At 57.3% G+C, this 25,790-nt stretch overlaps 1 protein-coding gene across 1 annotated transcript; it reads right to left on the bottom strand.

Annotated features, from left to right (window-relative positions):
• Nucleotides 1–243: 243 nt before the first annotated feature.
• On the bottom strand, nucleotides 244–25,369 carry LOC144955153 (uncharacterized). Its single transcript, XM_078885475.1, has 4 exons — nucleotides 25,088–25,369; nucleotides 24,684–24,752; nucleotides 1,244–1,358; nucleotides 244–541 (listed from the first exon to the last, which is right to left on the bottom strand). Exons 1-4 carry the CDS (start codon nucleotides 25,092–25,094, stop codon nucleotides 244–246), a joined length of 489 nt encoding a protein of 162 aa, XP_078741601.1. The 5' UTR covers nucleotides 25,095–25,369.
• Nucleotides 25,370–25,790: the final 421 nt, after the last annotated feature.

Below are 25,790 nucleotides of genomic sequence, written 5' to 3' on the forward strand. Positions count from 1 at the left end.
TCCAACGCCGCCCTGTGTGTCTCTACGTGTCTCTATGTGTCTCTATGAGTCTCTACGCGTCTCTACGAGTCTGTCTCACCTGTAGAAGTCCGTCTCCTGAGCGTATCTTTGACATTTCTCCAACGCCGCCCTGTGTGTCTCTATGAGTCTCTGTGTGTCTCTATGAGTCTCTATGTGTCTCTACGAGTCTCTATGAGTCTCTATGAGTCTCTACGCGTCTCTACGTGTCTCTACGCGTCTGTCTCACCTGTAGAAGTCCGTCTCCTGAGCGTATCTTTGACATTTCTCCAACGCCGCCCTGTGCTCACTCTCGAGGCTGCCGAGATCGGACAGCGCCCGGCTACATTGAGCCTGCAGCCGCCAAACCTCGCCGCTCACCGACGAGGGGGCGGGGGCAGCTGAGGGGGCAGCTGAGGGGGCAGCTGAGGGGGCAGCTGAGGGGGCAGCTGAGGGGGCAGCTGAGGGGGCAGCTGAGGGGGCAGCTGAGGGGGCAGCTGAGGGGGCAGCTGAGGGGGCAGCTGCAGCAGTAGCAGCAGCAGCGCTGATGCGTGAGGGAGGGAGGGGGAGAGACAGACAGAGACATGAAGAGAGATAGAACCTTCAATATATTCTCTCTCTCCCCGTGTGTCTATCCGCGTGTGTCTATCCGCGTGTCTATCGTGTCTCTCTCCCCGTGTGTCTCTCTCTCTCTCTCTCCGCGTGTGTCTATCCCCGTGTCTCAATCTCTCCCCGTGTCTCTCTCCCCGTGTCTCTCTCTACCCGTGTGTCTCTTTCTCGCCGTGTGTCTCTCTCTCCCCGTGTCTCTCTCCCCGTGTCTCTCTCTCTCTCCCCGTGTCTCTCTCTCTCTCCCCGTGTCTCTCTCACTCTCCGTGTCTCTCTCCCCGTGCCTCTCCCCGTGTCTCTCTCTCCGTGTCTCTCTCCCCGTGTGTCTCTCCCCGTGTCTCTCTCTCTCCCCGTGTCTCTCTCTCTCCGTGTCTCTCTCTCTCCCCGTGTCTCTCTCTCTCTCTCCCCGTGTCTCTCTCTCTCCCCGTGTCTCTCTCTCTCCCCGTGTCTCTCTCTCTCCCCATGTCTCTCTCTCTCCCCGTGTCTCTCTCTCTCCCCGTGTCTCTCTCTCTCCCCGTGTCTCTCTCTCTCTCTCCCCGCGTCACTATCTCTCCACCGTGTCTCTCTCTCCCCGTGTCTCTCTCTCTCCCCGTGTCTCTCTCTCTCCCCGTGTCTCTCTCCCCGTGTCTCTCTGTCTCACCTGGGCTTGTCTCTCTCTCTGCCCCTGGCGGCCGAGCGGAGACACGACGACACGGAGACAGACACAGCGTCTCCACCGCAAACGCCGGACGACACAACCCGGCGATCCGGGGACGCTGGTGGTGAGGGAGCGAGGTGAGAGGGTGAGTGAGAGGGTGAGTGAGTGGGTGGGTGAGTGGGTGGGTGGGTGAGTGAGTGGGTGGGTGAGTGGGTGGGTGGGTGGGTGAGTGAGTGGGTGAGTGGGTGGGTGAGTGGGTGAGTGAGTGTGTGGGTGAGTGGGTGAGTGAGTGGGTGAGTGGGTGGGTGAGTGAGTGGGTGGGTGAGTGGGTGGGTGGGTGAGTGAGTGGGTGAGTGGGTGGGTGAGTGAGTGGGTGAGTGAGTGGGTGAGTGAGTGGGTGAGTGGGTGGGTGAGTGGGTGAGTGAGTGGGTGGGTGAGTGGGTGGGTGGGTGAGTGGGTGAGTGAGTGAGTGAGTGAGTGGGTGGGTGAGTGGGTGAGTGAGTGGGTGAGTGGGTGGGTGAGTGAGTGGGTGAGTGGGTGGGTGAGTGAGTGGGTGGGTGAGTGGGTGGGTGGGTGGGTGAGTGGGTGGGTGGGTGGGTGGGTGAGTGAGTGGGTGAGTGGGTGGGTGGGTGAGTGAGTGGGTGAGTGGGTGGGTGAGTGAGTGGGTGAGTGAGTGGGTGAGTGGGTGGGTGAGTGATTGAGTGGGTGGGTGAGTGGGTGGGTGAGTGGGTAGGTGAGTGGGTGGGTGAGTGGGTGGGTGGGTGAGTGGGTGAGAGGGTGAGTGGGTGAGTGGGTGAGAGGGTGGGTGAGTGGGTGAGTGGGTGAGTGAGTGGGTGGGTGGGTGAGTGGGTGGGTGAGTGAGTGGGTGAGTGGGTGAGTGGGTGGGTGAGTGAGTGGGTGGGTGGGTGGGTGAGTGGGTGAGTGGGTGAGAGGGTGGGTGAGTGGGTGGGTGAGTGGGTGAATGGGTGAGTGGGTGGGTGAAAGAGTGGGTGAGTGAGTGGGTGAGTGAGTGGGTGAGTGGGTGGGTGAGTGAGTGGGTGAGTGGGTGGGTGAGTGAGTGGGTGAGTGGGTGGGTGAGTGAGTGGGTGAGTGAGTGGGTGAGTGGGTGGGTGAGTGATTGAGTGGGTGGGTGAGTAGGTGGGTGAGTGGGTGGGTGAGTGGGTAGGTGAGTGGGTGGGTGAGTGGGTGGGTGGGTGAGTGGGTGAGTGGGTGAGTGGGTGAGTGGGTGAGAGGGTGGGTGAGTGGGTGAGTGGGTGAGTGGGTGAGTGAGTGGGTGGGTGGGTGAGTGGGTGGGTGAGTGAGTGGGTGAGTGGGTGAGTGGGTGAGTGGGTGGGTGAGTGAGTGGGTGGGTGGGTGAGTGGGTGAGTGGGTGAGAGGGTGGGTGAGTGGGTGGGTGAGTGGGTGAATGGGTGAGTGGGTGGGTGAGAGAGTGGGTGAGTGAGTGGTGAGTGAGTGGGTGAGTGAGTGAGTGAGTGGGTGAGTGAGTGGTGAGTGAGTGAGTGGTGAGTGAGTGAGTGGTGAGTGAGTGGGTGAGTGAGTGGTGAGTGAGTGATGAGTGAGTGGTGAGTGGGTGAGTGAGTGGTGAGTGAGTGAGTGGTTGAGTGAGTGAGTGGGTGAGTGAGTGGGTGAGTGGTGAGTGAGTGAGTGGTGAGTGGGTGAGTGGGTGGGTGAGTGGGTGAGTGAGTGCGTGAGTGAGTGCGTGAGTGAGTGGTGAGTGAGTGGTGAGTGAGTGGTGAGTGGGTGAGTGAGTGGTGAGTGAGTGGTGAGTGAGTGGTGAGTGAGGAGTGAGTGGGTGGGTGAGTGAGTGCGTGAGTGGGTGGGTGGGTGGGTGAGTGAGTGAGTGAGTGAGTGGGTGAGTGAGTGGGTGAGTGAGTGGGTGAGTGAGTGGGTGAGTGAGTGAGTCAGTGAGTGAATGAGTGGGTGAGTGAGTGGGTGAGTGAGTGGGTGAGTGAGTGAGTGGGTGAGTGGGTGAGTGAGTGGTGAGTGAGTGGTGAGTGGGTGAGTGAGTGGGTGAGTGGTGAGTGAGTGGTGAGTGAGTGAGTGGTGAGTGGTGAGTGAGTGGATGAGTGGGTGAGTGAGTGGTGAGTGAGTGAGTGAGTGGTGAGTGAGTGAGTGGTGAGTGAGTGAGTGGTGAGTGGGTGAGTGGGTGAGTGAGTGAGCGAGCGAGCGGGCGAGCAAGCGAGTGAGTGGGTGAGTGAGTGAGTGAGTGAGTGGGTGAGTGAGTGAGTGAGTGAGTGGTGAGTGAGTGAGTGAGTGGGTAAGTGAGTGGGTGAGTGAGTGAGTGGTGAGTGAGTGAGTGGGTGAGTGGGTGGGTGAGTGGGTGAGTGAGTGGTGAGTGAGTGAGTGGTGAGTGAGTGGGTGAGTGAGTGGGTGAGTGAGTGGGTGAGTGAGTGGTGAGTGAGTGAGTGGTGAGTGAGTGGGTGAGTGAGTGAGTGAGTGGTGAGTGAGTGGGTGAGTGAGTGGGTGAGTGAGTGGGTGAGTGAGTGGTGAGTGAGTGAGTGTGTGAGCGAGCGAGCGAGCGAGTGCGCGAGTGAGCGAGCGAGTGGGTGAGTGAGTGGGTGAGTGAGTGGGTGAGTGAGTGGTAAGTGAGTGGTAAGTGAGTGGGTGAGTGAGTGAGTGAGTGAGTGAGTGAGTGGGTGAGTGAGTGGGTAAGTGAGTGGTGAGTGAGTGGTGAGTGAGTGAGTGAGTGAGTGGGTGAGTGAGTGAGTGGGTGAGTGGGTGAGTGGGTGAGTGAGTGAGTGAGTGAGTGGTGAGTGAGTGGGTGAGTGAGTGAGTGAGTGGTGAGTGAGTGGTGAGTGAGTGAGTGAGTGGTGAGTGAGTGAGTGGTGAGTGGGTGAGTGAGTGAGTGGGTGAGTGAGTGAGCGAGCGAGCGGGGCGAGCAAGCGAGGTGAGCGAGCGAGCGAGCGAGTGAGTGAGTGAGTGGGTGAGTGAGTGAGTGGTGAGTGAGTGAGTGAGTGGGTAAGTGAGTGGGTGAGTGAGTGGGTGAGTGAGTGGGTGAGTGAGTGAGTGGTGAGTGAGTGAGTGAGTGAGTGGGGGGTGGGGGGGGGGGTGGTGAGTGGGTGGGTGGGTGAGTGGGTGAGTGAGGGTGAGTGAGGGTGAGTGGGTGAGTGAGTGGTAGTGAGTGGGTGAGTGAGTGGTGAGTGAGTGGGTGAGTGAGTGAGTGGTGAGTGAGTGGTGAGTGAGTGGTGAGTGGAGTGGGTGAGTGAGTGAGTGAGTGGTGGAGTGAGTGGTGAGTGAGTGAGTGAGTGGTGAGTGAGTGAGTGGTGAGTGGGTGAGTGGGTTAGTGAGTGGGTGGAGTGAGTGAGCGAGCGAGAGGGTCCGAGTGAGTGAGTGGTGAGTGAGTGGAGTGAGTGAGTGAGTGAGTGGGTGAGTGAGTGAGTGAGTGTGAGTGAGTGAGTGGGGTGAGTGAGTGGGTGAGTGAGTGGGTGAGTGAGTGAGTGGTGAGTGAGTGGTGGTGAGTGGTGAGTGAGTGGGTGAGTGAGTGGAGTGAGTGGAGTGAGTGAGTGGTGAGTGAGTGAGTGAGTGGGTGAGTGAGTGGTAAGTGAGTGGGTGAGTGAGTGGTAGTGAGTGGTGAGTGAGTGGTGGTTGAGTGAGTGGGTGAGTGAGTGGGTGAGTGGGTGAGTGAGTGGTGAGTGAGTGGTGAGTGAGTGGTTGAGTGGTGCAGTGAGTGGTGAGTGAGTGAGTGGGTGGGTGAGTGAGTGGTAAGTGAGTGGTGAGTGAGTGGTGAGTGAGTGTGAGTGGGTGAGTGAGTGGTGAGTAAGTGAGTGAGTGGGTGAGTGGGTGGGTGAGTGAGTGAGTGAGTGTGTGAGTGGGTGATTGAGTGGGTGAGTGAGTGAGTGAGTGGTGAGTGAGTGGGTGAGTGAGTGAGTGAGCGAGCGAGCGAGCGAGCGAGCGAGTGAGTGGGTGAGTGAGTGGGTGAGTGGTGAGTGAGTGGGTGAGTGAGTGGGTGTGTGAGTGGGTGAGTGGGTGGCTGAGTGAGTGAGTGGGTGAATGAGTGGGTGAGTGAGTGGGTGAGTGAGTGAGTGAGTGAGTGGTGAGTGAGTGAGTGAGTGGGTGAGTGAGTGAGTGAGTGAGTGGTGAGTGAGTGAGTGAGTGGGTAAGTGAGTGGGTGAGTGAGTGGGTGAGTGAGTGAGTGGTGAGTGAGTGAGTGAGTGGGTGAGTGGGTGGGTGAGTGGGTGAGTGAGTGGTGAGTGAGTGAGTGGTGAGTGAGTGGGTGAGTGAGTGGGTGAGTGAGTGGGTGAGTGAGTGGTGAGTGAGTGAGTGGTGAGTGAGTGGGTGAGTGAGTGAGTGAGTGGTGAGTGAGTGGGTGAGTGAGTGGGTGAGTGAGTGAGTGGTGAGTGAGTGAGTGTGTGAGCGAGCGAGCGAGCGAAGTGCGCGAGTGAGCGAGCGAGTGGGTGAGTGAGTGGGTGGGTGAGTGAGTGGTAAGTGAGTGGTAAGTGAGTGGGTGAGTGAGTGAGTGAGTGAGTGAGTGGGTGAGTGAGTGGGTAAGTGAGTGGTGAGTGAGTGGTGAGTGAGTGAGTGGGTGAGTGAGTGAGTGGGTGAGTGGGTGAGTGGGTGAGTGAGTGAGTGAGTGAGTGGTGAGTGAGTGGGTGAGTGAGTGAGTGAGTGGTGAGTGAGTGGTGAGTGAGTGAGTGAGTGGTGAGTGAGTGAGTGGTGAGTGGGTGAGTGGGTTAGTGAGTGGGTGAGTGAGTGAGCGAGCGAGCGGGCGAGCAAGCGAGTGAGCGAGCGAGCGAGCGAGTGAGTGAGTGAGTGAGTGGGTGAGTGAGTGAGTGGTGAGTGAGTGAGTGAGTGGGTAAGTGAGTGGGTGAGTGAGTGGGTGAGTGAGTGGGTGAGTGAGTGGTGAGTGAGTGAGTGAGTGGGTGAGTGGGTGGGTGAGTGGGTGAGTGAGTGGGTGAGTGAGTGAGTGAGTGGGTGAGTGAGTGGTAAGTGAGTGGGTGAGTGAGTGGTAAGTGAGTGGTTGAGTGAGTGGTGAGTGAGTGGGTGAGTGAGTGAGTGAGTGGTGAGTGAGTGGTGAGTGAGTGGTGAGTGAGTGGGTGAGTGAGTGAGTGAGTGGTGAGTGAGTGGTGAGTGAGTGAGTGAGTGGTGAGTGAGTGAGTGGTGAGTGGGTGAGTGGGTTAGTGAGTGGGTGAGTGAGTGAGCGAGCGAGCGAGCGGGCGAGCAAGCGAGCGAGTGAGTGAGTGAGTGGGTGAGTGAGTGAGTGGTGAGTGAGTGAGTGAGTGAGTGAGTGGGTAAGTGAGTGGGTGAGTGAGTGGGTGAGTGAGTGGGTGAGTGAGTGAGTGGTGAGTGAGTGAGTGAGTGAGTGGGTGAGTGGGTGGGTGAGTGAGTGAGTGAGTGGGTGGTGAGTGAGTGAGTGAGTGAGTGAGTGAGTGAGTGAGTGAGTGGGTGAGTGGGTGGGTGAGTGAGTGAGTGAGTGGGTGGTGAGTGAGTGGTGAGTGAGTGAGTGAGTGAGTGAGTGAGTGGTGAGTGAGTGAGTGAGTGAGTGAGTGAGTGGGTGGGTGAGTGAGTGAGTGAGTGGGTGAGTGAGTGGTAAGTGAGTGGGTGAGTGAGTGGTAAGTGAGTGGTGAGTGAGTGGTGAGTGAGTGAGTGGGTGAGTGAGTGGGTGAGTGAGTGAGTGAGTGGGTGAGTGAGTGGTGAGTGAGTGGTTGAGTGGTGAGTGAGTGGTGAGTGAGTGAGTGGTAAGTGAGTGGTGAGTGAGTGGTGAGTGAGTGAGTGAGTGGGTGAGTGGGTGAGTGAGTGAGTGAGTGGGTGAGTGAGTGGTGAGTAAGTGAGTGAGTGGGTGAGTGGGTGGGTGAGTGAGTGAGTGAGTGTGTGAGTGGGTGATTGAGTGGGTGAGTGAGTGAGTGAGTGGTGAGTGAGTGGGTGAGTGAGTGAGTGAGCGAGCGAGCGAGCGAGCGAGCGAGTGAGTGGGTGAGTGAGTGGGTGAGTGGTGAGTGAGTGGGTGAGTGAGTGGGTGTGTGAGTGGGTGAGTGGGTGGCTGAGTGAGTGAGTGGGTGAATGAGTGGGTGAGTGAGTGGGTGAGTGAGTGAGTGAGTGAGTGGTGAGTGAGTGAGTGAGTGGGTGAGTGAGTGGTAAGTGAGTGGTGAGTGAGTGGTGAGTGAGTGAGTGAGTGGGTGAGTGAGTGAGTGGGTGAGTGAGTGGTGAGTGAGTGAGTGAGTGAGCGAGCGAGCGAGTGAGTGGGTGAGTGAGTGGGTGAGTGAGTGAGTGGTGAGTGAGTGAGTGTGTGAGCGAGCGAGTGAGCGAGCGAGCGAGCGAGCGAGTGAGTGGGTGAGTGAGTGGGTGAGTGAGTGGGTGAGTGAGTGAGTGGGTGAGTGAGTGGGTGAGTGAGTGAGTGGGTGAGTGAGTGGGTGAGTGAGTGAGTGGGTGAGTGAGTGGTAAGTGAGTGGGTGAGTGAGTGGTAAGTGAGTGGTGAGTGAGTGGTGAGTGAGTGAGTGAGTGGGTGAGTGAGTGGGTGAGTGAGTGAGTGAGTGGGTGAGTGAGTGGTTGAGTGGTGAGTGAGTGGTGAGTGAGTGAGTGAGTGGGTGAGTGAGTGAGTGGGTGAGTGAGTGGTAAGTGAGTGGTGAGTGAGTGGTGAGTGAGTGAGTGAGTGAGTGGGTGAGTGGGTGAGTGAGTGAGTGGGTGAGTGAGTGGTGAGTGAGTGGGTGAGTGGGTGGGTGAGTGAGTGAGTGAGTGGGTGAGTGGGTGGGTGAGTGAGTGAGTGAGTGTGTGAGTGGGTGAGTGAGTGGGTGAGTGAGTGAGTGGTGAGTGAGTGGGTGAGTGAGTGAGTGAGCGAGTGAGTGGGTGAGTGAGTGGGTGAGTGAGTGGGTGTGTGAGTGGGTGAGTGGGTGGCTGAGTGAGTGAGTGGGTGAGTGAGTGGGTGAGTGAGTGGGTGAGTAAGTGGGTGAGTGAGTGAGTGAGTGGTGAGTGAGTGAGTGGGTGAGTGAGTGAGTGAGTGGGTGAGTGAGTGGTAAGTGAGTGGTGAGTGGTGAGTGAGTGAGTGGGTGAGTGGGTGAGTGAGTGAGTGGGTGAGTGAGTGGTGAGTGAGTGAGTGGGTGAGTGGGTGGGTGAGTGAGTGAGTGAGTGAGTGTGTGAGTGGGTGAGTGAGTGAGTGGTGAGTGAGTGAGCGAGTGAGCGAGCGAGCGAGCGAGCGAGCGAGTGAGTGGGTGAGTGAGTGGGTGAGTGGTGAGTGAGTGGGTGTGTGAGTGGGTGAGTGGGTGGCTGAGTGAGTGAGTGGGTGAGTGAGTGGGTGAGTGAGTGGGTGAGTGAGTGGGTGAGTGAGTGGGTGAGTGGTGAGTGAGTGAGTGGTGAGTGAGTGGGTGAGTGAGTGAGTGAGTGGTGAGTGAGTGGTGAGTGAGTGAGTGAGTGGTGAGTGAGTGAGTGGTGAGTGAGTGAGTGGTGAGTGGGTTAGTGAGTGGGTGAGTGAGTGAGTGAGTGAGCGAGCGAGCGAGCGGGCGAGCAAGCGAGTGAGCGAGCGAGTGAGTGGGTGAGTGAGTGGGTGAGTGAGTGGGTGAGTGTGTGAGCGAGCGAGTGAGCGAGCGAGTGAGCGAGCGAGTGAGTGAGTGGGTGAGTGAGTGAGTGGGTGAGTGAGTGGGTGAGTGAGTGAGTGGGTGAGTGAGTGGTAAGTGAGTGGGTGAGTGAGTGGTAAGTGAGTGGTGAGTGAGTGGTGAGTGAGTGAGTGGGTGAGTGAGTGGGTGAGTGAGTGGGTGAGTGAGTGGTGAGTGAGTGGTTGAGTGGTGAGTGAGTGGTGAGTGAGTGAGTGAGTGGGTGAGTGAGTGAGTGGGTGAGTGAGTGGTAAGTGAGTGGGTGAGTGGGTGGGTGAGTGAGTGGGTGAGTGGGTGGGTGAGTGAGTGGGTGAGTGGGTGGGTGAGTGGGTGAGTGAGTGGGTGAGTGGGTGGGTGAGTGATTGAGTGGGTGGGTGAGTAGGTGGGTGAGTGGGTGGGTGAGTGGGTAGGTGAGTGGGTGGGTGAGTGGGTGGGTGGGTGAGTGGGTGAGTGGGTGAGTGGGTGAGAGGGTGGGTGAGTGGGTGAGTGGGTGAGTGGGTGAGTGAGTGGGTGGGTGGGTGAGTGGGTGGGTGAGTGAGTGGGTGAGTGGGTGAGTGGGTGAGTGGGTGGGTGAGTGAGTGGGTGGGTGGGTGAGTGGGTGAGTGGGTGAGAGGGTGGGTGAGTGGGTGGGTGAGTGGGTGAATGGGTGAGTGGGTGGGTGAGAGAGTGGGTGAGTGAGTGGTGAGTGAGTGGGTGAGTGAGTGAGTGAGTGGGTGAGTGAGTGGTGAGTGAGTGAGTGGTGAGTGAGTGAGTGGTGAGTGAGTGGGGTGAGTGAGTGGTGAGTGAGTGATGAGTGAGTGGTGAGTGGGTGAGTGAGTGGTGAGTGAGTGAGTGGTTGAGTGAGTGAGTGGGTGAGTGATGTGGTGAGTGGTGAGTGAGTGAGTGGTGAGTGGGTGAGTGGGTGGGTGAGTGGGTGAGTGAGTGCGTGAGTGAGTGGTGAGTGAGTGGTGAGTGAGTGGTGAGTGGGTGAGTGAGTGGTGAGTGAGTGGTGAGTGAGTGGTGAGTGAGGAGTGAGTGGGTGGGTGAGTGAGTGAGTCAGTGAGTGGGTGGGTGGGTGGGTGAGTGAGTGAGTGAGTGGGTGAGTGAGTGGGTGAGTGAGTGGGTGAGTGAGTGGGTGAGTGAGTGAGTCAGTGAGTGAATGAGTGGGTGAGTGAGTGGGTGAGTGAGTGGGTGAGTGAGTGAGTGGGTGAGTGGGTGAGTGAGTGGTGAGTGAGTGGTGAGTGGGTGAGTGAGTGGGTGAGTGGTGAGTGAGTGGTGAGTGAGTGAGTGGTGAGTGGTGAGTGAGTGGATGAGTGGGTGAGTGAGTGGTGAGTGAGTGAGTGGTGAGTGAGTGAGTGGTGAGTGAGTGAGTGGTGAGTGGGTGAGTGGGTTAGTGAGTGGGTGAGTGAGTGAGCGAGCGAGCGGGCGAGCAAGCGATGTGAGCGAGCGAGCGAGGTGAGTGAGTGGGTGAGTGAGTGAGTGAGTGGTGAGTGAGTGAGTGAGTGGGTAAGTGGGGGGAGTGGGTGAGTGAGTGGGTGAGTGAGTGAGTGGTGAGTGAGTGAGTGAGTGGGTGAGTGGGTGGGTGAGTGGGTGAGTGAGTGGTGAGTGAGTGAGTGGTGAGTGAGTGGGTGAGTGAGTGGGTGAGTGAGTGGGTGAGTGAGTGGTGAGTGAGTGAGTGGTGAGTGAGTGGGTGAGTGAGTGAGTGAGTGGTGAGTGAGTGGGTGAGTGAGTGGGTGAGTGAGTGAGTGGTGAGTGAGTGAGTGTGTGAGCGAGCGAGCGAGCGAGCGAAGTGCGCGAAGTGAGCGAGCGAGTGGGTGAGTGAGTGGGTGATGTGAGTGAGTGGGTGAGTGAGTGGGTGAGTGAGTGGTAAGTGAGTGGTAAGTGAGTGGGTGAGTGAGTGAGTGAGTGAGTGGGTGAGTGAGTGGGTAAGTGAGTGGTGAGTGAGTGGTGAGTGAGTGAGTGGGTGAGTGAGTGAGTGGGTGAGTGGGTGAGTGGGTGAGTGAGTGAGTGAGTGAGTGAGTGGTGAGTGAGTGAGTGGGTGAGTGAGTGAGTGAGTGGTGAGTGAGTGGTGAGTGAGGTGAGTGAGTGGTGAGTGAGTGAGTGGTGAGTGGGTGAGTGGGTTAGTGAGTGGGTGAGTGAGTGAGCGAGCGAGCGGAGCGAGCAAGCGAAGTGAGCGAGCGAGCGAGCGATGTGAGTGAGTGAGTGGGTGAGTGAGTGAGTGGTGAGTGAGTGAGTGAGTGGGTAAGTGAGTGGGTGAGTGAGTGGGTGAGTGAGTGGGTGAGTGAGTGAGTGGTGAGTGAGTGAGTGAGTGGGTGAGTGGGTGGGTGAGTGGGTGAGTGAGTGGGTGAGTGAGTGAGTGAGTGGGTGAGTGAGTGGTAAGTGAGTGGGTGAGTGAGTGGTAAGTGAGTGGTTGAGTGAGTGGTGAGTGAGTGGGTGAGTGAGTGAGTGAGTGGTGAGTGAGTGGTGAGTGAGTGGTGAGTGAGTGGTGAGTGAGTGGGTGAGTGAGTGAGTGAGTGGTGAGTGAGTGGTGAGTGAGTGAGTGAGTGGTGAGTGAGTGAGTGGGTGAGTGGGTTAGTGAGTGGGTGAGTGAGTGAGCGAGCGAGCGGGCGAGCAAGCGAGTGAGCGAGCGAGCGAGCGAGTGAGTGAGTGAGTGGGTGAGTGAGTGAGTGGTGAGTGAGTGAGTGAGTGAGTGAGTGGGTAAGTGAGTGGGTGAGTGAGTGGGTGAGTGAGTGGGTGAGTGAGTGAGTGGTGAGTGAGTGAGTGAGTGGGTGAGTGGGTGGGTGAGTGGGTGAGTGAGTGGGTGAGTGAGTGAGTGAGTGGGTGAGTGAGTGGTAAGTGAGTGGGTGAGTGAGTGGTAAGTGAGTGGTGAGTGAGTGGTGAGTGAGTGAGTGGGTGAGTGAGTGGGTGAGTGAGTGAGTGAGTGGGTGAGTGGTTGAGTGGTGAGTGAGTGGTGAGTGAGTGAGTGGGTGGGTGAGTGAGTGGTAAGTGAGTGGTGAGTGAGTGGTGAGTGAGTGAGTGAGTGGGTGAGTGGGTGAGTGAGTGAGTGAGTGGGTGAGTGAGTGGTGAGTAAGTGAGTGAGTGGGTGAGTGGGTGGGTGAGTGAGTGAGTGAGTGTGTGAGTGGGTGATTGAGTGGGTGAGTGAGTGAGTGAGTGGTGAGTGAGTGGGTGAGTGAGTGAGCGGGCGAGCGAGCGAGCGAGCGAGTGAGTGGGTGAGTGAGTGGGTGAGTGGTGAGTGAGTGGGTGAGTGAGTGGGTGTGTGAGTGGGTGAGTGGGTGGCTGAGTGAGTGAGTGAGTGAGTGAGTGGTGAGTGAGTGAGTGAGTGGGTGAGTGAGTGGTAAGTGAGTGGTGAGTGAGTGGTGAGTGAGTGAGTGAGTGGGTGAGTGAGTGAGTGGGGTGAGTGAGTGGTGAGTGAGTGAGTGAGCGAGCGAGCGAGTGAGTGGGTGAGTGAGTGGGTGAGTGAGTGAGTGGTGAGTGAGTGAGTGTGTGAGCGAGCGAGTGAGCGAGCGAGTGAGCGAGCGAAGCGAGCGAGCGAGTGAGTGAGTGGGTGTGAGTGGTGGGTGAGTGAGTGGGTTGAGTGAGTGAGTGGGGTGAGTGAGTGGGTGAGTGAGTGAGTGGGTGAGTGAGTGGGTGAGTGAGTGAGTGGGTGAGTGAGTGGTAAGTGAGTGGGTGAGTGAGTGGTAAGTGAGTGGTGAGTGAGTGGTGAGTGAGTGGGTGAGTGAGTGGGTGAGTGAGTGAGTGAGTGGGTGAGTGAGTGGTTGAGTGGTGAGTGAGTGGTGAGTGAGTGAGTGAGTGGGGTGAGTGAGTGAGTGGGTGAGTGAGTGGTAAGTGAGTGGTGAGTGAGTGGTGAGTGAGTGAGTGAGTGGGTGAGTGGGTGGAGTGAGTGAGTGGGGTGAGTGAGTGGTGAGTGAGTGAGTGGGTGAGTGGGTGGGTGAGTGAGTGAGTGAGTGGGTGAGTGGGTGGGTGAGTGAGTGAGTGAGTGTGTGAGTGGGTGAGTGAGTGGTGAGTGAGTGAGTGAGTGGTGAGTGAGTGGGGTGAGTGAGTGAGTGAGCGAGTGAGTGGGTGAGTGAGTGGGTGAGTGAGTGGGTGTGTGAGTGGGTGAGTGGGTGGCTGAGTGAGTGAGTGGGTGAGTGAGTGGGTGAGTGAGTGGGTGAGTGAGTGGGTGAGTGAGTGAGTGAGTGGTGAGTGAGTGAGTGGGTGAGTGAGTGAGTGAGTGGGTGAGTGAGTGGTAAGTGAGTGGTGAGTGGTGAGTGAGTGAGTGGGTGAGTGGGTGAGTGAGTGAGTGGGTGAGTGAGTGGTGAGTGAGTGAGTGGGTGAGTGGGTGGGTGAGTGAGTGAGTGAGTGTGTGAGTGGTGAGTGGGTGAGTGAGTGAGTGGTGAGTGAGTGAGCGAGTGAGCGAGCGAGCGAGCGAGCGAGTGAGTGGGTGAGTGAGTGGGTGAGTGGTGAGTGAGTGGGTGAGTGGGGTGTGTGAGTGGGTGAGTGGGTGGCTGAGTGAGTGAGTGGGTGAGTGAGTGGGTGAGTGAGTGGGTGAGTGAGTGGGTGAGTGAGTGGGTGAGTGGTGAGTGAGTGAGTGGTGAGTGAGTGAGTGAGTGAGTGAGTGGTGAGTGAGTGGTGAGTGAGTGAGTGAGTGGTGAGTGAGTGAGTGGTGAGTGAGTGGTGAGTGGGTTAGTGAGTGGGTGAGTGAGTGAGTGAGCGAGCGAGCGAGCGGGCTAGCAAGCGAGGGAGCGAGTGAGTGGGTGAGTGAGTGGGTGAGTGAGTGGGTGAGTGTGTGAGCGAGCGAGTGAGCGAGCGAGTGAGCGAGCGAGTGAGTGGGTGAGTGAGTGAGTGGGTGAGTGAGTGGGTGAGTGAGTGAGTGGGTGAGTGAGTGGTAAGTGAGTGGGTGAGTGAGTGGTAAGTGAGTGGTGAGTGAGTGGTGAGTGAGTGAGTGGGTGAGTGAGTGGGTGAGTGAGTGGGTGAGTGAGTGGTGAGTGAGTGGTTGAGTGGTGAGTGAGTGGTGAGTGAGTGGTGAGTGAGTGAGTGAGTGAGTGGGTGAGTGGGTGAGTGAGTGAGTGAGTGGGTGAGTGAGTGAGTGGGTGAGTGAGTGGTAAGTGAGTGGTGAGTGAGTGGTGAGTGAGTGAGTGAGTGGGTGAGTGGGTGAGTGAGTGAGTGAGTGGGTGAGTGAGTGAGTGGTAAGTGAGTGGTGAGTGAGTGGTGAGTGAGTGAGTGAGTGGGTGAGTGGGTGGGTGAGTGGTGAGTGAGTGAGTGAGTGTGTGAGTGGGTGAGTGAGTGGTAAGTGAGTGGTGAGTGAGTGAGTGAGTGTGTGAGTGAGTGGGTGAGTGGTGAGTGAGTGGGTGAGTGAGTGAGCGAGCGAGCGAGCGAGCGAGTGAGCGAGTGAGCGAGTGAGTGGGTGAGTGAGTGGGTGAGTGGTGAGTGAGTGGGTGAGTGAGTGGGTGTGTGAGTGGGTGAGTGGGTGCTGAGTGAGTGAGTGGGTGAGTGAGTGGGGTGAGTGAGTGGGTGAGTGAGTGGGTGAGTGAGTGAGTGAGTGAGTGGTGAGTGAGTGAGTGAGTGGGTGAGTGAGTGGTGAGTGAGTGGGTGAGTGAGTGAGCGAGCGAGCGAGCGAGCGAGCGAGCGAGCGAGCGAGTGGGTGAGTGAGTGGGTGAGTGGTGAGTGAGTGGGTGAGTGAGTGGGTGTGTGAGTGGGTGAGTGGTGGCTGAGTGAGTGAGTGGTGAGTGAGTGGTGAGTGAGTGGGTGAGTGAGTGGGTGAGTGAGTGAGTGAGTGAGTGAGTGAGTGAGTGGTGAGTGAGTGAGTGGGTGAGTGAGTGAGTGAGTGGGTGAGTGAGTGGTAAGTGAGTGGTGAGTGAGTGGTGAGTGAGTGAGTGGGTGAGTGGGTGAGTGAGTGAGTGGGTGAGTGAGTGGTGAGTGAGTGAGTGGGTGAGTGGGTGGGTGAGTGAGTGAGTGTGTGAGTGGGTGAGTGGGTGAGTGAGTGGGTGAGTGGTGAGTGAGTGGGTGAGCGAGTGGGTGTGTGAGTGGGTGAGTGGGTGGCTGAGTGAGTGAGTGGGTGAGTGAGTGGGTGAGTGAGTGGGTGAGTGAGTGGGTGAGTGAGTGGGTGAGTGAGTGGGTGAGTGAGTGGGTGAGTGAGTGGGTGAGTGAGTGGGTGGGTGGGTGGGTGGGTGGGTGAGTGAGTGAGTGAGTGAGTGAGTGAGTGAGTGGTGAGTGAGTGAGTGGGTGGGTGAGTGAGTGAGCGAGCGAGCGAGTGAGTGGGTGAGTGATTGAGTGGGTGAGTGGGTGAGTGGGTGAGTGAGTGAGTGAGTGGGTGAGTGAGTGGTAAGTGAGTGGGTGAGTGAGTGGTAAGTGAGTGGTGAGTGAGTGGTGAGTGAGTGAGTGAGTGGGTGAGTGAGTGGGTGAGTGAGTGAGTGAGTGGGTGAGTGAGTGGTGAGTGAGTGGTTGAGTGGTGAGTGAGTGGTGAGTGAGTGAGTGAGTGAGTGAGTGAGCGAGCGAGCGAGCGAGTGAGTGGGTGAGTGAGTGGGTGAGTGGTGAGTGAGTGGGTGAGTGAGTGGTGTGTGAGTGGGTGAGTGGGTGGCTGAGTGGAGTGAGTGGGTGAGTGAGTGGGTGAGTGAGTGGGTGAGTGAGGTGAGTGAGTGAGTGGTGAGTGAGTGAGTGAGTGGGTGAGTGAGTGGTAAGTGAGTGGGTGAGTGAGTGGTAAGTGAGTGGTGAGTGAGTGGTGAGTGAGTGAGTGGGGTGAGTGAGTGGGTGAGTGAGTGAGTGGGGTGAGTGAGTGGTGAGTGAGTGGTTGGAGTGGTGAGTGAGTGGTGAGTGAGTGAGTGGGTGGGTGAGTGAGTGGTTAGTGAGTGGTGAGTGAGTGGTGAGTGAGTGAGTGAGTGGGGTGAGTGGGTGAGTGAGTGAGTGAGTGGGTGAGTGAGTGGTGAGTAAGTGAGTGAGTGGGTGAGTGGGTGGGTGAGGTGAGTGAGTGAGTGAGTGTGTGAGTGGGTGATTGAGTGGGTGAGTGAGTGAGTGAGTGGTGAGTGAGTGGGTGAATGAGTGAGTGAGTGAGTGAGCGAGCGAGCGAGCGAGTGAGTGGGTGAGTGGTGAGTGAGTGGGTGAGTGAGTGGGTGTGTGAGTGGGTGAGTGGGTGGCTGAGTGAGTGAGTGGGTGAGTGAGTGGGTGAGTGAGTGGGTGAGTGAGTGAGTGAGTGGTGAGTGAGTGAGTGAGTGGGTGAGTGAGTGGTAAGTGAGTGGTGAGTGAGTGGTGAGTGAGTGAGTGGGTGAGTGAGTGAGTGGGTGAGTGAGTGGTGAGTGAGTGAGTGAGTGAGCGAGCGAGTGAGCGAGCGAGCGAGTGAGTGGGTGAGTGAGTGGGTGAGTGAGTGGTGAGTGAGTGAGTGTGTGAGCGAGCGAGCGAGTGAGCGAGCGAGCGAGTGAGTGAGTGGGTGAGTGAGTGAGTGGGTGAGTGAGTGGTAAGTGAGTGGGTGAGTGAGTGGTAAGTGAGTGGTGAGTGAGTGGTGAGTGAGTGAGTGGGTGAGTGGGTGAGTGAGTGAGTGGGTGAGTGAGTGGTTGAGTGGTGAGTGAGTGGTGAGTGAGTGAGTGAGTAGGTGAGTGAGTGAGTGGGTGAGTGAGTGGTAAGTGAGTGGTGAGTGAGTGGTGAGTGAGTGAGTGAGTGGGTGAGTGGGTGAGTGAGTGAGTGGGTGAGTGAGTGGTGAGTGAGTGAGTGGGTGAGTGGGTGGGTGAGTGAGTGAGTGAGTGTGTGAGTGGGTGAGTGAGTGAGTGAGTGAGTGGTGAGTGAGTGGGTGAGTGAGTGAGTGAGCGAGCGAGCGAGCGATGCGAGCGAGTGAGTGGGTGAGTGAGTGGGTGAGTGAGTGGGTGTGTGAGTGGGTGAGTGGGTGGCTGAGTGAGTGAGTGGGTGAGTGAGTGGGTGAGTGAGTGGGTGAGTGAGTGGGTGAGTGAGTGAGTGAGTGGTAAGTGAGTGGTGAGTGGTGAGTGAGTGAGTGGGTGAGTGGGTGAGTGAGTGAGTGGGTGAGTGAGTGGTGAGTGAGTGAGTGGGTGAGTGGGTGGGGGGAGTGAGTGAGTGTGTGAGTGGGTGAGTGGGTGAGTGAGTGAGTGGTGAGTGAGCGAGTGAGCGAGCGAGCGAGTGAGCGAGTGAGTGGGTGAGTGAGTGGGTGAGTGGTGAGTGAGTGGGTGAGTGGGTGTGTGAATGGGTGAGTGAGTGAGTGGGTGAGTGAGTGGGTGAGTGAGTGGGTGAGTGAGTGGGTGAGTGAGTGGGTGAGTGGTGAGTGAGTGAGTGGTGAGTGAGTGGGTGAGTGAGTGAGTGAGTGGTGAGTGAGTGGTGAGTGAGTGAGTGAGTGGTGAGTGAGTGAGTGGTGAGTGAGTGAGTGGTGAGTGGGTGAGTGGGTTAGTGAGTGGGTGAGTGAGTGAGTGAGCGAGCGAGCGGGCGAGCAAGCGAGTGAGCGAGCGAGCGAGTGAGTGGGTGAGTGAGTGGGTGAGTGAGTGGGTGAGTGTGTGAGCGAGCGAGCGAGTGAGCGAGCGAGTGAGCGAGCGAGTGAGTGAGTGGGTGAGTGAGTGGGTGAGTGAGTGAGTGGGTGAGTGAGTGGGTGAGTGAGTGAGTGAGTGAGTGGGTGAGTGAGTGGTAAGTGAGTGGTGAGTGAGTGGTGAGTGAGTGAGTGAGTGGGTGAGTGAGTGAGTGAGTGGGTGAGTGAGTGGTAAGTGAGTGGTGAGTGAGTGGTGAGTGAGTGAGTGAGTGGGTGAGTGGGTGGGTGAGCGAGTGAGCGAGTGAGTGGGTGAGTGAGTGGGTGAGTGGTGAGTGAGTGGGTGAGTGAGTGGGTGTGTGAGTGGGTGAGTGGGTGGCTGAGTGAGTGAGTGGGTGAGTGAGTGGGTGAGTGAGTGGGTGAGTGAGTGGGTGAGTGAGTGAGTGAGTGGTGAGTGAGTGAGTGAGTGGGTGAGTGAGTGAGTGAGTGGGTGAGTGAGTGGTAAGTGAGTGGTGAGTGAGTGGTGAGTGAGTGAGTGAGTGGGTGAGTGGGTGAGTGAGTGAGTGGGTGAGTGAGTGGTGAGTGAGTGAGTGGGTGAGTGGGTGGGTGAGTGAGTGAGTGTGTGAGTGGGTGAGTAGGTGAGTGAGTGGGTGAGTGGTGAGTGAGTGGGTGAGCGAGTGGGTGTGTGAGTGGGTGAGTGGGTGGCTGAGTGAGTGAGTGGGTGAGTGAGTGAGTGGGTGAGTGAGTGGGTGAGTGAGTGGGTGAGTGAGTGAGTGGGTGAGTGAGTGGGTGAGTGGGTGGGTGGGTGGGTGGGTGGGTGAGTGAGTGAGTGAGTGGTGAGTGAGTGGGTGGGTGAGTGAGTGAGCGAGCGAGCGAGTGAGTGGGTGAGTGATTGAGTGGGTGAGTGAGGGAGTGGGTGAGTGAGTGAGTGAGTGGTGAGTGGGTGAGTGAGTGAGTGAGTGAGTGGTGAGTGGGTGAGTGAGTGAGCGAGCGGGCGAGCGGGCGACCGAGCGAGCGAGTGAGTGAGTGGTGAGTGAGTGAGCGAGTGAGTGAGTGAGTGAGTGGGTGAGTGAGTGAGTGGGTGAGTGAGTGGGTGAGTGAGTGGGTGAGTGAGTGGTAAGTGAGTGGTGAGTGAGTGGTGAGTGAGTGGGTGAGTGAGTGGGTGAGTGAGTGAGTGGGTGAGTGAGTGGTGAGTGAGTGGTTGAGTGGTGAGTGAGTGGTGAGTGAGTGAGTGGGTGAGTGAGTGGGTGAGTGAGTGAGTGGGTGAGTGAGTGGTAAGTGAGTGGTGAGTGAGTGGTGAGTGAGTGAGTGAGTGGGTGAGTGGGTGAGTGAGTGAGTGAGTGAGTGAGTGGGTGAGTGAGTGGTGAGTGAGTGGGTGAATGAGTGGGTGAGTGGGTGGGTGAGTGAGTGAGTGGGTGAGTGAGTGGGTGAGTGAGTGAGTGAGTGGGTGAGTGAGTGGTAAGTGAGTGGGTGAGTGAGTGGTAAGTGAGTGGTGAGTGAGTGAGTGAGTGGGTGAGTGAGTGGGTGAGTGAGTGAGTGAGTGGGTGAGTGAGTGGTGAGTGAGTGGTTGAGTGGTGAGTGAGTGGTGAGTGAGTGAGTGAGTGGGTGAGTGAGTGGGTGAGTGAGTGGTAAGTGAGTGGTGAGTGAGTGGTGAGTGAGTGAGTGAGTGGGTGAGTGGGTGAGTGAGTGAGGGGGTGAGTGAGTGAGTGAGTGTGTGATTGGGTGAGTGAGTGGGTGAGTGAGTGAGTGAGTGGTGAGTGAGTGGGTGAGTGAGTGAGTGAGTGAGCGAGCGAGCGAGCGAGTGAGTGGGCGAGTGGTGAGTGAGTGGGTGAGTGAGTGGGTGAGTGGGTGGCTGAGTGAGTGAGTGGGTGGGTGAGTGAGTGAGTAAACGAGTGAGTGGGTGAGTGGGTGAGTGAGTGAGTGAGTAAACGAGTGAGTGAGCGAGCGAGCGAGTGAGTGAGTGAGTGAGTGGGTGAGTGAGTGGGTGAGTGAGTGGGTGAGTGAGTGGTAAGTGAGTGGTGAGTGAGTGGTGAGTGAGTGGTGAGTGAGTGGTGAGTGAGTGAGTGAGTGGGTGAGTGAGTGGGTGAGTGAGTGAGTGGTGAGTGAGTGGTAAGTGAGTGGTGAGTGAGTGGTGAGTGAGTGGTGAGTGAGTGGTGAGTGAGTGGTGAGTGAGTGAGTGGTGAGTGAGTGGTAAGTGAGTGGTGAGTGAGTGGTGAGTGAGTGGTGAGTGAGTGGTGAGTGAGTGAGTGAGTGGGTGAGTGAGCGAGTGCGAGTGAGTGAGTGAGTGAGTGTGTGAGTGGGTGAGTGAGTGAGTGGTGAGTGAGTGGTAAGTGAGTGGTGAGTGAGTGGTGAGTGAGTGGTGAGTGAGTGGTGAGTGAGTGAGTGAGTGGGTGAGTGAGTGGGTGAGTGAGTGAGTGAGCGAGCGAGCGAGTGAGTGAGTGAGTGAGTGGGTGAGTGAGTGGGTGAGTGAGTGGGTGAGTGAGTGGTAAGTGAGTGGTGAGTGAGTGGTGAGTGAGTGGTGAGTGAGTGGTGAGTGAGTGAGTGAGTGGGTGAGTGAGTGGGTGAGTGAGTGAGTGGTGAGTGAGTGTAGTGAGTGGTGAGTGAGTGGTGAGTGAGTGGGTGAGTGAGTGGTGAGTGAGTGGTGAGTGAGTGAGTGGTGAGTGAGTGGTAAGTGAGTGGTGAGTGAGTGGTGAGTGAGTGGTGAGTGAGTGGTGAGTGAGTGAGTGAGTGGTGAGTGAGCGAGTGAGTGAGTGAGTGAGTGTGTGAGTGGGTGAGTGAGTGAGTGGTGAGTGAGTGGTAAGTGAGTGGTGAGTGAGTGGAGTGAGTGGTGAGTGAGTGGTGAGTGAGTGAGTGAGTGGGTGAGTGAGTGGGTGAGTGAGTGAGTGAGTGGGTGAGTGAGTGGTGAGTGAGTGGTTGAGTGAGTGAGTGGTGAGTGAGTGAGTGAGTGGGTGAGTGAGTGAGTGAGTGGGTGAGTGAGTGGGTGTGTGAGTGAGTGGGTGAGTGAGTGAGTGAGTGGGTGAGTGAGTGAGTGAGTGGGTGAGTGAGTGGGTGTGTGAGTGAGTGAGTGGGTGAGTGAGTGGGGTGTGTGAGTGAGTGAGTGGGTGAGTGAGTGAGTGAGTGGGTGAGTGAGTGGGTGTGTGAGTGGGTGAGTGGGTGGCTGAGTGAGTGAGTGGGTGAGTGAGTGAGTGAGTGAGTGGGTGAGTGGGTGAGTGAGTGGTTGAGTGGTGAGTGGTGAGTGAGTGAGTGAGTGAGTGGGTGAGTGAGTGAGTGAGTGGGTGAGTGAGTGGGTGAGTGGTGAGTGAGTGGGTGAGTGAGTGGGTGTGTGAGTGGGTGAGTGGGTGGCTGAGTGAGTGAGTGGGTGAGTGAGTGGGTGAGTGAGTGGTAAGTGAGTGGGTGAGTGAGTGAGTGAGTGGGTGAGTGAGTGGGTGAGTGGTGAGTGAGTGGGTGAGTGAGTGGGTGTGTGAGTGGGTGAGTGGGTGGCTGAGTGAGTGGAGTGGGAGTGGGTGAGTGAGTGGGTGAGTGAGTGAGTGAGTGGGTGAGTGAGTGGGTGAGTGAGTGGGTGAGTGAGTGGTAAGTGAGTGGTGAGTGAGTGGTGAGTGAGTGGGTGAGTGAGTGGGTGAGTGAGTGAGTGGGTGAGTGAGTGGTGAGTGAGTGGTTGAGTGGTGAGTGAGTGGTGAGTGAGTGAGTGGGTGAGTGAGTGGGGAGTGAGTGAGTGGGTGAGTGAGTGGTAAGTGAGTGGTGAGTGAGTGGTGAGTGAGTGAGTGAGTGGGTGAGTGGGTGAGTGAGTGAGTGAGTGAGTGAGTGGGTGAGTGAGTGGTGAGTGAGTGGGTGAATGAGTGGGTGAGTGGGTGGGTGAGTGAGTGAGTGGGTGAGTGAGTGGGTGAGTGAGTGAGTGAGTGGGTGAGTGAGTGGTAGAGTGAGTGGTGAGTGAGTGGTAAGTGAGTGGTGAGTGAGTGAGTGAGTGGGTGAGTGAGTGGGTGAGTGAGTGAGTGAGTGAGTGGGTGAGTGAGTGGTGAGTGAGTGGTTGAGTGGTGAGTGAGTGGTGAGTGAGTGAGTGAGTGGGTGAGTGAGTGGGTGAGTGAGTGTAGTGGTGGTGAGTGAGTGGTGAGTGAGTGGTGAGTGGGTGAGTGGGTGAGTGAGTGAGGGGGTGAGTGAGTGAGTGAGTGTGTGATTGGGTGAGTGAGTGGGTGAGTGAGTGAGTGAGTGGTGAGTGAGTGGGTGAGTGAGTGAGTGAGTGAGCGAGCGAGCGAGCGAGTGAGTGGGCGAGTGGTGAGTGAGTGGGTGAGTGAGTGGGTGTGTGAGTGGGTGAGTGGGTGGCTGAGTGAGTGAGTGGGTGGTGAGTGAGTGAGTGGGTGAGTGAGTGAGTGAGTGGTGAGTGAGTGAGTGGGTGAGTGAGTGAGTGAGTGAGTGGTGAGTGAGTGAGTGAGTGGTAAGTGAGTGGTGAGTGAGTGAGTGAGTGGGTGAGTGAGTGGGTGAGTGAGTGGGTGGGTGAGTGAGTGAGTGAGTGAGTGGGTGAGTGAGTGGGTGAGTGAGTGGGTGTGTGAGTGGGTGAGTGGGTGAGTGAGTGAGTGAGTGAGTGGGTGAGTGAGTGAGTGAGGAGTGAGTGAGTGAGTGAGTGGGTGAGTGAGTGGGTGAGTGAGTGGGTGAGTGAGTGGTAGTGAGTGGTGAGTGAGTGGTGAGTGAGTGGTGAGTGAGTGGTGAGTGAGTGAGTGAGTGGGTGAGTGAGTGGGTGAGTGAGTGAGTGGTGAGTGAGTGGTAAGTGAGTGGTGAGTGAGTGGTGAGTGAGTGGTGAGTGAGTGGTGAGTGAGTGGTGAGTGAGTGAGTGAGTGAGTGAGTGGTAAGTGAGTGGTGAGTGAGTGGGAGTGAGTGGTGAGTGAGTGGTGAGTGAGTGAGTGAGTGGGTGAGTGAGCGAGTGAGTGAGTGAGTGAGTGTGTGAGTGGGTGAGTGAGTGATGGTGAGTGGAAGTGAGTGGTGAGTGAGTGGTGAGTGAGTGGTGAGTGAGTGGTGAGTGAGTGAGTGAGTGGGTGAGTGAGTGGGTGAGTGAGTGAGTGAGTGGTGAGTGAGTGGTGAGTGAGTGGTTGAGTGGTGAGTGGTGAGTGAGTGAGTGAGTGGGTGAGTGAGTGAGTGAGTGGTGAGTGAGTGAGTGGGTGTGTGAGTGGGTGAGTGGGTGGCTGAGTGAGTGAGTGGGTGAGTGAGTGAGTGAGTGGTGAGTGGTGAGTGAGTGGTTGAGTGGTGAGTGGTGAGTGAGTGAGTGAGTGAGTGAGTGAGTGGGTGAGTGAGTGAGTGAGTGGGTGAGTGAGTGGGTGAGTGGTGAGTGAGTGGGTGAGTGAGTGGGTGTGTGAGTGGGTGAGTGGGTGGCTGAGTGAGTGAGTGGGTGAGTGAGTGGGTGAGTGAGTGGGTGAAGTGAGTGGGTGAGTGAGTGAGTGAGTGGGTGGGTGAGTGAGTGAGTGAGTGGGTGAGTGAGTGGGTGAGTGAGTGGGTGAGTGAGTGAGTGAGTGGTGAGTGAGTGGTGAGTGGTGAGTGAGTGGAGTGAGTGAGGTGAGTGGGTGAGTGGGTGGTGAGTGAGTGAGTGAGGTGGGTGAGTGAGTGAGTGAGTGGTGAGTGAGTGGTGAGTGAGTGGGTGAGTGAGTGGTAGTGAGTGGTGAGTGAGTGAGTGGTGAGTGAGTGAGTGGTGAGTGAGTGGGTGAGTGAGTGAGTGAGTGGTGAGTGAGTGGTGAGTGGTGAGTGAGTGGTGAGTGAGTGAGTGAGTGGGTGAGTGAGTGGGTGAGTGAGTGAGTGGGTGAGTGAGTGGAGTGAGTGGTGAGTGAGTGGTGAGTGAGTGAGTGAGTGGTGAGGTGAGTGAGTGAGTGGGTGAGTGAGTGGGTGAGTGAGTGGGTGAGGTGGGTGAGTGAGTGAGTGAGTGGGTGAGTGAGTGGGTGAGTGAGTGGGTGAGTGAGTGAGTGGTGAGTGAGTGGGTGAGTGAGTGAGTGAGTGAGTGGGTGAGTGAGTGAGTGGGTGAGTGAGTGGGTGTGTGAGTGGGTGAGTGGGTGCTGAGTGAGTGAGTGGGTGAGGTGAGTGGGTGAGTGAGTGGGTGAGTGAGTGGGTGAGTGAGTGAGTGAGTGGGTGAGTGAGTGGTGAGTGAGTGGGTGAGTGAGTGAGTGGATGAGTGAGTAGGTGGGTGAGTGAGTGGCGAGTGAGTGGTGAGTGAGTGGTGAGTGAGTGGGTGAGTGAGCGAGTGAGTGGTGAGTGAGTGGTGAGTGAGTGGGTGAGTGAGTGAGTGAGTGATGGGTGAGTGAGTGGGTGGTGGGTGGGTGAGTGAGTGAGTGGTGAGTGAGTGAGTGAGTGGGTGGGTGAGTGAGTGAGCGAGCGAGCGAGTGAGTGGGTGAGTGATTGAGTGGGTGAGTGAGTGAGTGGGTGAGTGAGTGAGTGGTGAGTGGGTGAGTGAGTGAGTGAGTGAGTGGTGAGTGGGTGAGTGAGTGAGCGAGCGAGTGAGCGAGTGAGTGAGTGGTGAGTGAGTGAGCGAGTGAGTGGGTGAGTGAGTGAGTGAGTGAGTGGTGAGTGAGTGAGTGGGTGAGTGAGTGGTGAGTGAGTGGTGAGGGAGTGGGTGAGTGAGTGGGTGAGTGAGTGGGTGAGTGGGTGAGTGAGTGGTGAGTGAGTGAGTGAGTGAGTGGTGAGTGAGTGAGTGGTGAGTGAGTGAGTGGTGAGTGGGTGAGTGAGTGAGTGAGTGGTGAGTGGGTGAGTGAGTGAGCGAGCGGGCGAGTGAGCAAGCGAGTGAGCGAGCGAGTGAGTGAGTGGGTGAGTGAGTGAGTGGGTGGGTGTGTGAGTGAGTGGTGAGTGAGTGGGTGATTGAGTGAGTGAGTGGGTGAGTGAGTGGGTGAGTGAGTGGGTGGGTGGGTGGGTGAGTGAGTGAGTGAGTGGTGAGTGGTGAGTGAGTGAGTGAGTGGGTGCGTGAGTGAGTGAGTGAGCGAGCGAGCGAGCGAGCGAGTGGGTGAGTGAGTGAGTGGGTGAGTGAGTGGGTGAGTGAGTGAGTGGTGAGTGGGTGAGTGAGTGAGTGAGTGGTGAGTGGGTGAGTGAGTGAGCGAGCGGGCGAGTGAGCAAGCGAGCGAGCGAGCGAGCGAGTGAGTGAGTGGTGAGTGAGTGAGCGAGTGAGTGGGTGAGTGAGTGGTGAGTGAGTGAGTGGGTGAGTGGTGAGTGAGTGGTGAGTGAGTGGGTGAGTGAGTGGGTGAGTGAGTGGTGAGTGAGTGAGTGGGTAGGTGAGTGAGTGAGCGAGCGAGTGAATGGGTGGGTGAGTGAGTGGGTGAGTGAGTGAGTGAGTGGTGAGTGAGTGGTGAGTGAGTGGGTGAGTGAGTGGGTGAGTGAGTGGGTGAGTGAGTGGTGAGTGAGTGGGTGAGTGAGTGGGTGAGTGAGTGGGTGAGTGAGTGGGTGAGTGAGTGGGTGAGTGAGTGGTGAGTGAGTGGGTGAGTGAGTGGTGAGTGAGTGGGTGAGTGAGTGGGTGAGTGAGTGGGTGAGTGAGTGGTGAGTGAGTGTTGAGTGGTACCCAGGCTGGAGACGGATCCACTGCTCTCCGAGTCAGACGGCATTGCAGACAGCACGCTGCTGGATGAGTCTAAACACAAACATCACCAACAACATCAACAACATCACCAACATCAACAACAACATCACCAACAACATCAACATCAACAACATCAACATCAACAACATCAACATCACTACCACTACCATCACCACCATCACTACCACTATCGTCACCACCATCACTACCACTACCATCACCACCATCACTACCATCACTACCATCACTATCATCACTACCATCACCACCATCAATAACATCACCCACACTGCCCACCCCCCCCCCTTCCCCCATCTCCCTCCTCCCCCCCCCCCCCATCTCCCCCCCTCTCTCCCCCCCCTCCTCCTCCCCCCCCTCCCCCTCACCCGCCATGCTGCTGCGTTCTTCCAGCTCCTCTGTCCCCCTCTCCTCCGCCGTGGGGCTCTCCTCCGCCGTGGGGATCACCACCTCCTCCGCCGTGGGGATCACCACCTCCTCCGCCGTGGGGATCACCTCCACCTCCGTCGTGAGGACCGTACGCGACAGAGCTCTAATCTCCGGTGGGTTCCGCCACCTCCGCCGTGGGGCTCGCCACCTCCTCCGCCGTGGGGATCGCCACCTCCTCCGCCGTGGGGATGGCCACCTCCTCCGCCGTGGGGCTCGCCACCTCCGCCATCACCACCCCGTGTCTCCGCCTGTCTCTCGCTCTGTCGCCTTCTCTCCCTGAGAGACAGAAAACATCGAGAGGTCAAACAGAGACACGCAGAGACACAGAGAGAGACACAGAGAGACACAGAGAGACACAGAGAGACACAGAGAGAGACACAGAGAGACACAGAGAGAGACACAGAGAGACACGCAGAGAGACACAGAGAGAGACACAGAGAGAGACACAGAGAGAGACACAGAGAGACACAGAGAGAGACACAGAGAGAGACAGAGAGAGACACAGATAGAGACACAGAGAGAGACACAGAGAGACACAGAGAGACACAGAGAGACACAGATAGAGACACAGAGAGAGACACAGAGAGACACAGAGAGAGACACGCAGAGAGACACAGAGAGAGACACAGAGAGACACAGAGA

The sequence above is a fragment of the Lampetra fluviatilis genome, unplaced genomic scaffold (genome assembly GCF_964198595.1).
Source record: "Lampetra fluviatilis unplaced genomic scaffold, kcLamFluv1.1 SCAFFOLD_591, whole genome shotgun sequence".
Classification (NCBI taxonomy): Eukaryota; Metazoa; Chordata; class Hyperoartia; order Petromyzontiformes; family Petromyzontidae; genus Lampetra; species Lampetra fluviatilis.